A 13330-nucleotide genomic window follows, 5' to 3' on the forward strand; every position below is an offset into this window, starting at 1 on the left:
CTACACTCCTGATACCTAAACACCTTCAATGCGTAGGCTCAGAGCAGCTAGCAGTCAGCAAGTTAGGGACTCCTGTTTATATGCACATTTGATCTGTCCAAAATCAATCAGGAACAATGGATATCTTAGAAATCCACTTGCCTGTCTGGAAAAGGAGAGAGTTTCCATTAGAACGCAACTAATTTGCAAATTTTTAGCATAATCCATGCTCCTTTCCCAGACAACAACTCTATTTCCTGAGTCTCCTCTGACCAAGGGCTCCGGCAGGGAAAGGCTCGTCTAGCCCTGACTTGGTAAGAACATCAGAGGCTACTCAGCTTCACATTCTTTTCCACAGAACACTTTGCCAATTAGGGATTCATTTAAGTTAATTAGTTCCTCTTTCTAAACATAAATAATTATATAATTTAGTAAGTGATTATCTTGTCTGATGGAAGAAAGTGAAAGTTTAAACTTTCTTTTGTGTGAAGAAACATATTTTCTAATTTTTCTATGATGGACATATATTCATTATGCAATAAATAACCGAAAGAAAAGTTAAACCCCATGCACACCTTAGTGTGAATTATTCAGCCCGATAAATCTCTGACTGAAATAACAAAAATAGCAACTATGTAACACTTCCTACATAACTGGGTCTGAGCTAACTTCATAGCTACATTTCTTACCTGAGGTTCAAGGGCCCCCAGGCTTAACAGATGAATTCACAGGCTAAGTTTCAGAATTTAAAAATTTTGCTTTTAGTTTAATGAACATCATACATACACACACACACACACACACACACATATGGATCATATACATGATATATATTTAGAAAAGCAATATTATATATGGATTATATATATAATAACTTATACAATAAATACAGAGAGAGATTTGGGCCACTCCTAGCCTTCCACGTTCCCCATTCTCCACCCAGTTGGAGGAGCCTTGAATCGCTGCTTAGAGGAAAAATACCCAGGAGGGCAACCAGACCCTCCTTAGACAGATCTGAACAAGAAATAAAGTTACTAGTAAGCCAGGGTCAACAAACCTACTCCACCCCCATTTGTTGATGTATTGTCGTCTATGACTACTTTCTTGCTACTATGGCAGACGTGAGTTACAGAGAGGTATGGCCCACAAGCCTAAAATATTTACTACTTGGCCCTGTATAGGAAAAGTCTGCCAACTTGTTGGATGAGGTGGTGAGATTTGGGGGGCTGTGTGTTCCAGCAGCTAGAGTTATTTAACATCCTAATAGACTCAAAGCCAAATGACATCACTACAAGCTGCAGGCAAAAACACTGTGATGATGGGAGAAGTGGGCACAAGGCTCTCCCTGTGGCACAGGCGTGCTGACCTCTGAAGAAGTCATGCCCTGCAGCGCCCAAGTCACACTGTGTACAGGTATCAATCAGGTAGAGAGCCCATTTAGGTACAGACCAATCGACAACTTCAGAAAGTAGGGTGATCAATTATCCTGGGGCTGAGGGGTGGGGGTTACTGGGTATAGACTCTGAATTTCAAAACAGAGAAAGTCCTGGGCAAACTGACATAAACTGGTTATCCTTGCAGAAATGTTCTTTACTATTTCCAGTAAAGCACATTTAAAATTGGGGGAAGGGATGCACTATAAATCAACCAGCTCATTAAAATAATGGACTAGTAGTTAAAAATACACTCATTGTTTAAAAGGACAAATATTAATACGGTAATCAACGTTTCGTATAAAAATCAAAAACCTCAAATTGACAAGTAAAACATTTAACACCCATTAAATCCAACATCAGTGATTTAATTTCAGCAAAACATCATCTGTTGCATTTAAGTTGTTAATTGTATTTTATTAATGTTATAGTTTATTTGCATTAAATTTGTAATTTTGTTTGGGTTGCATAAAAACATGGAATTTATAGCTAGAGTTTTACATTTATATGTATTTAAGTAACACTACAATAAAACGAATTTGGGCAAACATTGGGGCTTCAGGAGAATTTGTTTTCCTTTGAAAGAAAATTACATTTAATAAAATTCCTCACAACAATATCGTCAGGTAATTAATATTCCCCTCATTTTACAGATGAAGACACGGAGACTACAGTCATGCAGCAAAAGTCATCTGTGAAACTGAAACTTGCACCCAGGTCAGGCTAACTAAGCTCAAAGTCTGTGCGGCCTCACTTGGAGTGGGGGAAAGATGGTATATGGGAGCCTCGTGGTTGGGTGTGAGGGCCTCTGAAAGCCAGAAGGCAACCTAGGAACTTCACGGTATTCAGAAGACAGGAACAGGGCTGCAGAAGAGGTCAAGTGGGCTAAAAAAAAAAAGTGAGGCAGGACAGAAAGTTTGGCCAGGGTCCCTCGCAGCAGCCCACAGACACCTAAAGATTCATCCATTCCTTCTCTAAGAGGCCCTGTGCTGGCTGCTAGGGATATAGAGATAACTGAGACTGTAGGCACCCTGCCTTCAAGGAATTTGTGGTCTTGCCACTGTCTCTTAAAGGATGTCTGTCCATAAGAGGACGGATTTGAAAGTCTACAGATCTCCAATCTCCACCCCTGCCCATACTCAGCAAAAGTTAGCCCAACAGCAAGCTGGGCAGAGTCTACCCACACTCAGCCCCTCTCTGTTAGAAAACTGAAAGGAGGGGAAGAAGAAAAATGTAGAAGCATCAAAGAGATCTATTCAATAAGCTACCCATTCAAGAAATACTTGTGGCATACCTACCACAGTAATGGAGCTATGCTGGGTGTTTGTGGGGCATAAATGATCCAGTTCTTGCCCTCGACGAGTGTTTAGTTATAACAACAATAACTGCAGCAGACAGACAAACAGGCCCTTTTCTAAGTGCTTTACATATATTAGCCCCTTCAGTCCTCACAGGGGCTCTATGAGGTAGGTATTATTATTATTATTCTCATTTGATTGGGCCACAAAAAAGTTAAGCAATTCACCCAAGATCTCTCTCTCTCTGTCTTTCTCTCTGTCTTTCTCTCTCTCCCTCTCTCTCTCTCTCTCTCTCTCTCTCTCTCTCTCTCTCACACACACACACACACACACACACACACACACACACACACACACACGGTACTAAGGGTAATGTCAGGATTGGCACCCAAGCATTCTGGCTCCAGAGGCCACCATGCTCTTATCTACTACACTACAGTATACAGTAGCTGAATGCTGGCCTCAATACAGTGGGATTCCCTGCCGCCATCCTCACCCTTAGCAGGGTGTCACAAAGAGCGTGGACTTTGAAGTCAGACACGGGGGCAAAGCCCGGCCTGAGAGCAATCCTTGTCAGCCTCAGTTTTCATGTCTCCAAAATGGTCATAATCAAAACTGGGCTATTTTCAGATTAAATGGAATAACATATAAATTGTTTCAATTAGTAAATACTAATTCACTTCTTATTGTCAAAACTTAGCTCCCTCTTTCTGGTTCAGTTCAGGGTATTCCCATACATCCCTGCCCATTCTCCCCTGGGAGAGAGACGCAAGGAGGAAAGGGAGAAATGAAGAAAAGGAGGGACAGCTTTACTTATTTTGCTGAGACTTCACTCTCTCGAAACTATGAACACATCCCTGGTAACTCTTGAAAGTCTGTTCTGTCCTGCATTAGCAGGAGAGGCTTTTCTAACTTAAAATATAGACCAGAAAGGTGAATGGAAGGTTGCTGAAGCAAGAAAACACACACAGGGCAAATGGTCAGTAATCTGTACTATTTCATCAGACAACTGAGAAAAAGAAGAAACAGAAAATGTACTGACACTTTTGTTCTAAATGCTCACATATAAAGATTTTACTTTACCTTGTGCTTTTAGAAACACTCCAGGAATGTTGAATAAGCTCTCTAAAACTTTAAACAGAAAGAGGACTGACTAGTGTGTGTGTGTGTGTGTTTGGGAGTGGGAGTGCAGGGATGGGACTAGTTCAGGAAAAACGTAAGAGTATTAAGTTTAAAGCCGCTGCTGTTACTCTCTGCCTCTCTCCCCTCCCTCATCCCATTCTCCAAAAGCTGGAGTTCATAGACACTGTGTAGTCTTTAGATGCTTCTCCTGGGGAGGTATGTCTGGCCTACCTCCAACCCCAACCCCCCAACTATTGAAAATCACTGATTTAAAAACACTTGTTTTAAAAAGGACTTTCAGTTCAAAAGAATGCTATGGTCATATGTTAATATTTATGTAGTAAAAATTATGTGCTAATGAAAACAACTCTTCCAGTCATCTATAAATAAATGAAATGCAAGTGGAAACTATTGAAATATCCCTATACGTATCTTTGAGAGTGAAAAGAAAAAAGTTCTAATGACACTCTGTGATGGTAAGACTTTGAAAAGATGCGTTTATGAATTCTATTGGTAGCACTGTAAATTGGAACATCTTTCAGAAAGCTACATGTCAATACAAAAGCAAGTCTAAAGATGTTTCTATTCTGACCAATGATCCTACTCACAGGAAAACTGTCCTAAGGAGGTTATTCAACAGAAATAAAAGGGACAGAGATAAAAACTATTATTATAGAATCACTTATTAAAACCAAAGCAAATAAACAATCTAAACATCCCGTGAAAGGCCTCTGATGCAGCCTGTACCTTTCTCTATTGTATTGCTCAGCACATTTTAATGATCTGACGACTTGTCCCCCCCCCCACTAGGTAGCGTGTGCTCCATGAGCAAAGGGGTTGTCTCTGTCTAGATTCTTGGCACATAATAAATGTAGATTGTAGGAACTAAGAACAGATATCAAATATTTGCAATTTTAAGCAAGAATAACACAATATGTACACTAGAAGTGAAACTGTAATATATATATATATATATATATTGGAAATGGTGATACAAAAATGAAAACAGTTATATTAGGGTGGAGGAATCACTGGATAACTTTTAAACTGCTTTCAATATTCTTTAACATTGCTGTTTTAGTGCCTCCCAAATAGAAAAGGAGGGAAAATATTTACTGTTACATACATCAAACGTGACTTCATAGCAGGGATGAAATGGTAACTAGAAAAACTTGAGGAATCATCCCCTAGCTACCTGCCCGCCAAGCACTCAGTATTCTTTCTTTGGTCAAGGGTAGAGAGACCCCAACTACTCACATATCATAAGTAGCATAATCCTATTTTCAGTAAGAATTTGAAACAAAGGCAGTATGTTTTACAGAGACAAGGAGAAGTCCTCTAAAGCAATCCCTCCTTTGGCTAGTGAATTTGCTGGTTCCTAACAGCAGGGGGTGCCAGAAGGATCACTATTGTTCCCAGGAGACGGCCAGTCTCAGTCCTGGTCAGAAAACGCTACAGGTTTTCCTCTAACAGGGACCTCTGGGTAAAACTTGCTGTAGAGACTTGAATAAATAAAAATTATATTTTTATTTCCATTGACTTCTGATAGTTACCATGTCCTTGAATTATAAATGTAGTCAACAAACCCCAGTTGTATTGGCAGTACTAGTGACTCTGCCATGAACAGAAAAAACACAGATGTCACAGCACACTACAGTTGTTGCAGATTTCCCAAGTATCATTTATACTCATCACTTAACTTTGAGGCGAGAGACTTCAGCAGTTACTGACAGACCTGCTGCCGTATCTTGGTATTAAATATTAGTAAAACTATGCACATTACTATATCACAGATTGGTTTAATAATTTCAGAAGTATTTAAATGTAATGGAATTCTCTTGTATTCCTGTGGATTTTATTTTCTGCATTCACAAACACTCTTCTGGAGAGGTGCCTGGGTGGCTCAGTAGGTTGAGCATCCTACTCATGATTTCAGCTCAGGTCATGCACGATCTCATGACTGGAGGGGTCGAGCCCCAAGTTAGGATCTACGAGGATGACAGCACGGAGCCTGCCTGAAGGATTCTCTCTGTCCCTCCATTGCTAGCATGCACACACACTCTCTCTCTCAAAAAAGAAAAAAGAAAAAAACAAAACAAACCCTAAAAAATACTTTTCCGGAAAGGGTTTTTATAGGCTTTGCCAGACTGCCAAAGGCACAGGAAAGTTAACACCTTATCAGTCTAAAGGAGGACAACTGAAAGGAAAACTCAAATTTGATTTGAACAAAATTGGAGAGAAGAAAATAAGTATTTTAAGTCACGAGACAAAAGTAGCTGCAACGCACATTTTTCATTTAGTGTGTAGTCTGTGAAGAGAAAGAGGGAAACTCAGAATTGCTGCTTCACAGGCTCCAAAGTACCCCACCCAGTATGTCCAGAGGCGTGGTTCACAGATACTACGTTCAGAGATCTGCCTAATGCAATTCCCTACTACAAAGCAGTCTGTGTTTAATCTAGGTACAGAGGCATAAAATACATTGCAAATGCTGTCCCCAACATCTCTCTGCAAGTAGTCACTACAAAGGGACATCCAGATACCTAATATCATCCATACGATGAGCAAAACCAAAAATTCTAAAAGGCAGAGATGAGATACTGAAATCAGCAACAGGGTCAATACTCACATCCGAACAAAGAGCGACTCTTTGGATGTCAGACCAGGAGATGAATACTTTTCAACCAGGGCCAAAGTACTGAAGCCGAACTTATGAATGGGCTCGTTGGAATCCAGTGGGGGGAAGTCTGTGTCAACCTCCCCATCATCCTCAGCGATATGCAGGCAGTAGGCACTGACATTGTCACTGAAAGGAAAACCAAAACAGTGAGTGAATACCAGGGTGAAGGAGGGACAAGGAGATAAGAGGCTACAGTATACAGCAGGCAAACTGGGACACTGCTCTTCCTTTACCCGAAAGCCTGGTGAAGCAGTAAGATTACCCTAAATCCTACTTCATTTGATAAAGAGAAAACATGGGAGTACAAAGGGGGAGAAAAGCAATGTGAAAGGAGGTCCTTTCTACTAATCTATTCTTCCAACAAATAGTTACTGAGCACCTGTTATAGATAAGACACAGAACTTAGTCCCTTAAATCAAAGATGATATTTAGTATCAGTCCTCAAGGAATACCTTATGGTATAGCGGGGGGGAAAGTACTACGTTAGTTAAATATAAGTATAAATAAAATACACACAGCAAGTGTGATTCCACTGATCCACTGATTCCAAATACCAAAGACACTTAACAGAGTAAAAGCAAATAACCTGGTTTATCCTGATGCAGATAAACGGCTCTCTCCATTGCTTCTAGACTTTTCTCCTATTCCTACAATGTCCAGTCTATACTCCCAGATTCCAGCCTTGCCCATTTTAGAGTCAACACACATTTCCTTCTCTTTCTTGGGCGGAGAAGTAAAAAGTTGATTTGCTGTAAAGGGGTGGGAAACTACCAACATAAAGACAATTTAAAACTTAAAAATCAATTAGAAGCACTTTAAAACACCTTGCTCCAAAGTTACACTGTGAAACTGCTTATCTGCTAACATTCAGAAACATGATCCTAATAGTTCACAAGGCAGTAGGGTTTTAAATTGTGCAGCTTAAATTTGGAATTTTAATTATATGATTGATGCTTAAATTAATTAATTGCAAAGTGTATGCTAATTGTTTAATTGGTTGCTTGATCTATATAGATCATTTTTTGAATTAAATGAGTTGATTTACAAAGTTTATTGATTGGATGTGACAATGAATTATTTCACTGACTACCTGATTTGCAATTTTCCCAATTAATTCACAAATCTTTAACTGCAACTCTAGTTATTGAGAGAGAGCCTACTTCAGGTGATCTATACTCAGTCTGTCATGACTAAGAGATATTTATTATATAAAACAGGTAATAAGGACAGATTAAAATTAATGGGAACTGTAAATTTGCTAAATGGATGGATAACAAGAAAGTAATCTGGCTATGTTTGTCACTATAAATTTCATGTATTTGCAACGCTGTTAAGAAATTTAAAATTCATCTCTGAATGATGTGGGAAACTTACGGATCTTTGCAAGAGGTTGCTAACCATAAACACTAGACACCTATAGGAGAAGAAAGTCTGTTAGATAAGAAAAATGTTATGGTATAGTAGCTAAGAGCTTTGTGTCCAGAAAGACCTGAGTTTAAAACCTAAGCTCCAGTGCTCATGGACTATGTGATTTCAGAAAATAAGCTTCGCTTCCTTGAGTTTCAGTTTCTATTTCTTCTTCCTTTTTTTTTTTAACTTGAGAGAGAGAGAGAGAGAGAGAGAGAGAGAGACAGCGCGCGCACAAGTGGGGGACAGGGGCAGAGAGAGAGAATCCCAAGTGGGCTCCACACTCAGTGCAAAGCCCGACACAGGACTTGATCCCATAACCCTGGGATCATGACCTGAGCCGAAATCAAGAGTTGAATGCTCAACCGACTGAGCCACCAAGGCGCCCCTTAGTTTCTGCTTCTATAAGAAGACAAGAACCTAACTCAGAGGTAGTTGTGAAGATTAGATAACATATGTAGAGCCTACCATATAACAGAGGTAAAAAAATAAATGGTAACTATGGTACGGTATAGTATGGTAACTATATAATAAAGTCAGATGGAAAATAACTTCTACAGTTACATCAGTCCTTAAAGAGAAATTGTGGATGCATATTAGTGCCAACAAAACAACAACGAAACTAAGCGACACGTTCTGGAGTTAACATGTCCACTGTGCTCCAGCCTTGGGGCCACTGAGCCTCCAGGGTTTTATGAACAGGGCAGACACTGATGAAGCAGGCAATGGACAGCATACATTATTTATTGCCATGTAAATCGTCCTGAGGAATGTCTGTGATTCCCCAGCACCACAGAGGTTTCAAGGGCAAATAATAAGCCTATTGATCAAAGCAGAAAGCCAAACATTGGTATCAGAAGAATTCTGTTTTGATTGTCATGGGGTGCCCCCAAATCCCCTTCAAAACGAGCTCAACAAATGTCACAGGCTAAGATCTGAGGGCCAAAAGACTCACTGCTGCGTGTTACTATTCTCCTCAGTTTCTAAAAACAAAGTGTGAAATCATTTCTTCATTCAAGAAACTCGCAAAGTACCGACCCTGCACTGTAGCCTGCTCTGCATGCTGGGAACCCAGCAAAGAAAAGAAAGAATGATTTCCCCTATATTATACAAGACTAACGGGAGTCTTTTCTGAGTCATGAGTAAAATTCAGCAGCAAACAGTACTCCAACCCTTTCGACCCCTTCACTGAACATCTGAGGGGAAAATGACTAAAACTCCACATTCTATTCAGGGACACAGTGGTTCCTTTGTGCCTTTGTAAAGGAATCATTAACAAAAGAAGCTACCAAGGTATTTTGACTTCTAAAACCTCTTCAGGATTCCAACTTAGTACTAGAGCAATAGCCATGAGTATCATTAGCAACACTGAGTGCTCTGTGGCAGACACTGTGCATAGTAGTACAGACAGATACTAAGCTCCCTGAATCTCCCCACCAACTCTCAGAGTCATTTCTTATGATTTCTATTTTCCAAATCGGAAAAGGGAGGCTCGATGAGGTCAAGTGGCTTGCTCCAGATTAAATAATGTGTAAGCGACAGACTTGAGATTCAAACCCAGGCGGTGAAGAGCACTTACCCTTGACGCCCACCTATCCCTCTGCCAATTCCATGGTGTGTCTAGACTCGCTAAGGCCCTTGGGAGCCCCTGCTCCTATGCAAATGCCACGCGCTTTGAAAAGAAGGAGGAAAATGAGAAGCTTACAAAAAATGAGACGCTTAGAAAGATTTATTTCAACTCCTCACTTTTACAGATGGGGAATAGATGGGTAGAAATGGGGAAGAACATGCCCACGACGATCCAGTTAAAAGTGGCAAAGCTGGTTCTGAAGAACTCAGGTCTCCTCACTGCCATTCTATTACTCTTTGATCAAATCAGAAACAGGTGGCATTTTGAAATAGGGAGTGAAAATGGGGGAAGCTGTGGTCTATGACTCAAGAATCCCCCAAATACAGACATCTGGAACTGATAAAACAATGAAAACAGGGATGCCTCCTCCTTATGACCTAGTATGGTAGAATAAAGAGTGGTTTTGCAGTCAGATCTGCTTTGAATGCTAACTCAACCACTAACCAGCCATGTGACCAAATCTCTCTGAGCTGCTCCATTTTCTTATCTATAAAAACCTTTCCCTGACTTCTCTAGGAGAATCATTTGATCTCTAGGAGAATCCAAGCGATTCTCCTCTGTGGTCTTTCAGAACTTGATTAGTATTTCTGCATATAGTTATCACATCTTTTTCTCATTTACCGTTCTGTGTTCTCCTAAGAAGCAGGGATCATTCTATTGTCTCTGCATCCTCACTGAGGAGGAAAATGGCTGGCACTTAACAAGTATTTGTTGAATGAATGAATATATGAATGTATAGACTGAATCGCTCTACCCATGAAAAAAACATAAAGGGTATTATTAATGATGTGTGTGCTAATGAGGAGAAGTAATAAGCTTTTCTTTTTCTTTTGCTTGCTTGTCACATTGATATCTGTTAACCAAATGGGGCTTTCTAGGCAATGCACATGTGCCAGAGATTGCAAACCAAGACAAAAGGAGAAGTCCCAGGAAGAGGTGAGGATCAAAGAGGCATTTTTACGGTTCATCAAGATACGAGTGCTGGCACCTCACTTTTTTTATGGAGAAAAAACACTGAGAAATTATTACGACTATGTAAAAATGTTTAATTACATGCATATAAAAAGACTAGAAGGAAAGGTACCAAAAAGTTTACAAAGGTTATGTTTACAATTGAGCAATGAGCACTTTTTTCCTGTAGCTTCCAGATGTCCCAGATGTCCTTTCCAGATGACTAAGGATAACTTTCATTTTCTTTTCTTTATAAAATACTTATTTTTTGATAAGGGTAATGCATGATTAGAAACATGGAACAATTTAGAAATACAGAACAGTACAAAGGTTGGGAAATCTCTCACCCCACTGTAGAATCACCTGTTCTAGAGACTCAGCATCTCCTGCCTCACCCAGATCCCCTGATTCCTAAGTGGTCATTTTCTCTATCGAGTCCTGGAATTAATGGAGAAAATAACCATACATACCTGCTGCATAAGGATCTCATAAGGATTATATGAGTTAATTAACTGTACAGTAGCTGGCATGAAGAAAGATTCTCATTTTGTCAAAATTTCTTCTACCACTCTTAAGCTTTTGATCACACAGAAGCAGAACTAACAGAAGCATGGGGGACAGCATGACATAGAGAACACTAAAAGTCCTAGTTGTGAGTCACTATCAGGGATTGAGTAATGATAAAAGACTAATAGCCACCAGTTTGTTCTCTGTATTTAAGAGTCTTTTTTTTTTTTTTGGTCTCTTTTATCTTTTTCATTTGCTTTCTTAAATCCCACATATTAATGAAATCATATGGTATTTGTCTTTCTCTGACTTATTTCACTTAGTTATACCCTCTAGATCCATCCATGTTGTTGCAAGTGGCAAGATTTCATTCTTTTTTTTGGCTATTTTTCCATTTATATGTATGTATACATGTGTCTATATCACATATATATCACATTACATTTTCTTTATCCACTCATCTATTGAAGAAAACGTGGGTTGTATCTTGGTTATGGTAAATAATGTTGCAATAAAAACATAGGTGTCTTAAAAAGACATAGGTGTCTAAAAAAAGAGGCTTAATTTTAGAATTGGGTTAGCATGGAAAAAGCAGGCCCTTCCAGGGACAATGATATTTGTGAGAAGACTGGAAGTTAGAACGGTGAATGGATGCAAAATGAAGCCTGTTGCCAAAAAGAGATCCTTCTGGAGGATGGACAGATCTCTCTCTCACTCTCGCTCTCGCTCTCGCTCTCACATACATACACACACACACTCTGTCATTAAATGTACTCATTAACGCTTTGGAGATTTTATATTTATACAAATAAATGTATGTATAAATAAACATATATCTAAATCTCCAAAGTGTTAATGAGTACAATTAATTGAATTTCACTTATTCATGTTTCCACAAATAAGGCTAACAAAATTTTGCATTAGAAAAATTTATTTCATTTAATTGTTGATCAATATTCATTTCACATTCAAAGGCCAGTTTGGCTTTTATGAAGAGACAAAAGCCTGTAGTCCATATATAGATGGTATTTAATTCATATATGAAAATTCAGGAGCATTCCAGGAAGCATCCTAGATTTCTCCCAAATGTGATCTGACATGTTCAATTTGCTCATAAAAATTCACTTTTATCTTCAAAACATGCAAAATGTACTTAAGCATGATGGCCGGACAGATGAAATTTTTGGGGAGGTTTTTTGGATGAAAAATAAAAAGAGCACATGATTCTGCAATGTCCAGAACTCTTATTACTTGGGTCTTGCTATTTATTTTGATGACAAAATCATTATAAACAGTGCATCAGACATTATCAAGAGAAAAAAGGCCCTGAGGATTGCAGCTCAGAAGTTCATCTCTTTGAAGTCAGAGAAAAGACTTTTAAGACTGTCAAGATTTCCTCTTCTCCAAAATAAACTCCATAAATGTAAAGTGAAAATTGATAAATAACATTTTAAGGTTTGTCAAGCCACAACCACATCACACAAGAATAGTTAAGTCTAAATTTTCTGGCAAAGAAGTTCTAAGGAGAAAATGCCCACTAATTTCCAAATGAAAGCAAGACCTTCATAGTGTTTCATCTGAGCTCCTTTTTTAGATAGTTCCTATTGCTATGTCTTCAAGTTCATTGATTTTTTTCCTTTTGTGGTGTCTAATCTGCTCTTAAACTCACACAGTACAGTTTCCATTTCAGATACTATACTTTTCATCTCTAGAAGTTCCATCTAGGTTTTCTTAAATATCTTCTACTTCTTTCCTCATCATGTTCATGTTTCCCTGTATTACCTTGAAAATATGGAACATGTTTATAATAGCTATTTTAACATCCTTGTTTGCTAATTCTATCATTCTGGCATTTCTGGGAAGTCCTCTTTTCATATTGTTCTGAACCGGACATTTTTAAAACAAATTCACTTGGCAAAATTCTAAGTTTCAGAAACTCGTTCACTCTATTACAAACTGACCTTGAAAAGGTCTACTAGGATCTTTCTGAAACACAATACGATACTGTCACTTCCCTGTTTAAAACCTTTTGCAACCTTTCAAATAAAAACAAAAGAGACCATTAATAATACCTGGGTTCCATAAAGCCTTCCAGTATATTTTGCCCTGCTTTCAACTCAATCTCCTGACATTTCAGAACACACACCTTAGGCTCCATTCACACCACGTGCTTGCAGTATCCTAATCAGGTCCTAGCATATATACATGCTAGCTCCTGTTACTATTCATGCCGGCCTCTCAGCCCAGAGGCTCTCTATTCCTAGTCTATCCAGTCATCTTTTGAGATTTAGCTCAAGTATCCATTCTACTGGGAAGACTTCCCTAA

At 38.9% G+C, this 13330-nt stretch overlaps 1 protein-coding gene across 7 annotated transcripts in view; it reads right to left on the reverse strand.

The window, feature by feature from the left end:
• The window catches only part of MAPKAP1 (MAPK associated protein 1), a 245077-nt gene that overhangs the window by 105581 nt on the left and 126166 nt on the right, over positions 1–13330 (reverse strand). For all 7 annotated transcript variants that reach the window (XM_040482325.1, XM_040482323.1, XM_040482329.1 and 4 more), the window contains one exon: positions 6459–6635. In XM_040482325.1, coding sequence (XP_040338259.1) covers positions 6459–6635 — 177 coding nt within the window. The remainder of the gene's footprint in view (positions 1–6458; positions 6636–13330) is intronic.

This window comes from Herpailurus yagouaroundi, unplaced genomic scaffold (assembly GCF_014898765.1).
Source record: "Herpailurus yagouaroundi ecotype Mexico unplaced genomic scaffold, PumYag 160, whole genome shotgun sequence".
In the NCBI taxonomy this organism is placed as follows: Eukaryota; Metazoa; Chordata; class Mammalia; order Carnivora; family Felidae; genus Herpailurus; species Herpailurus yagouaroundi.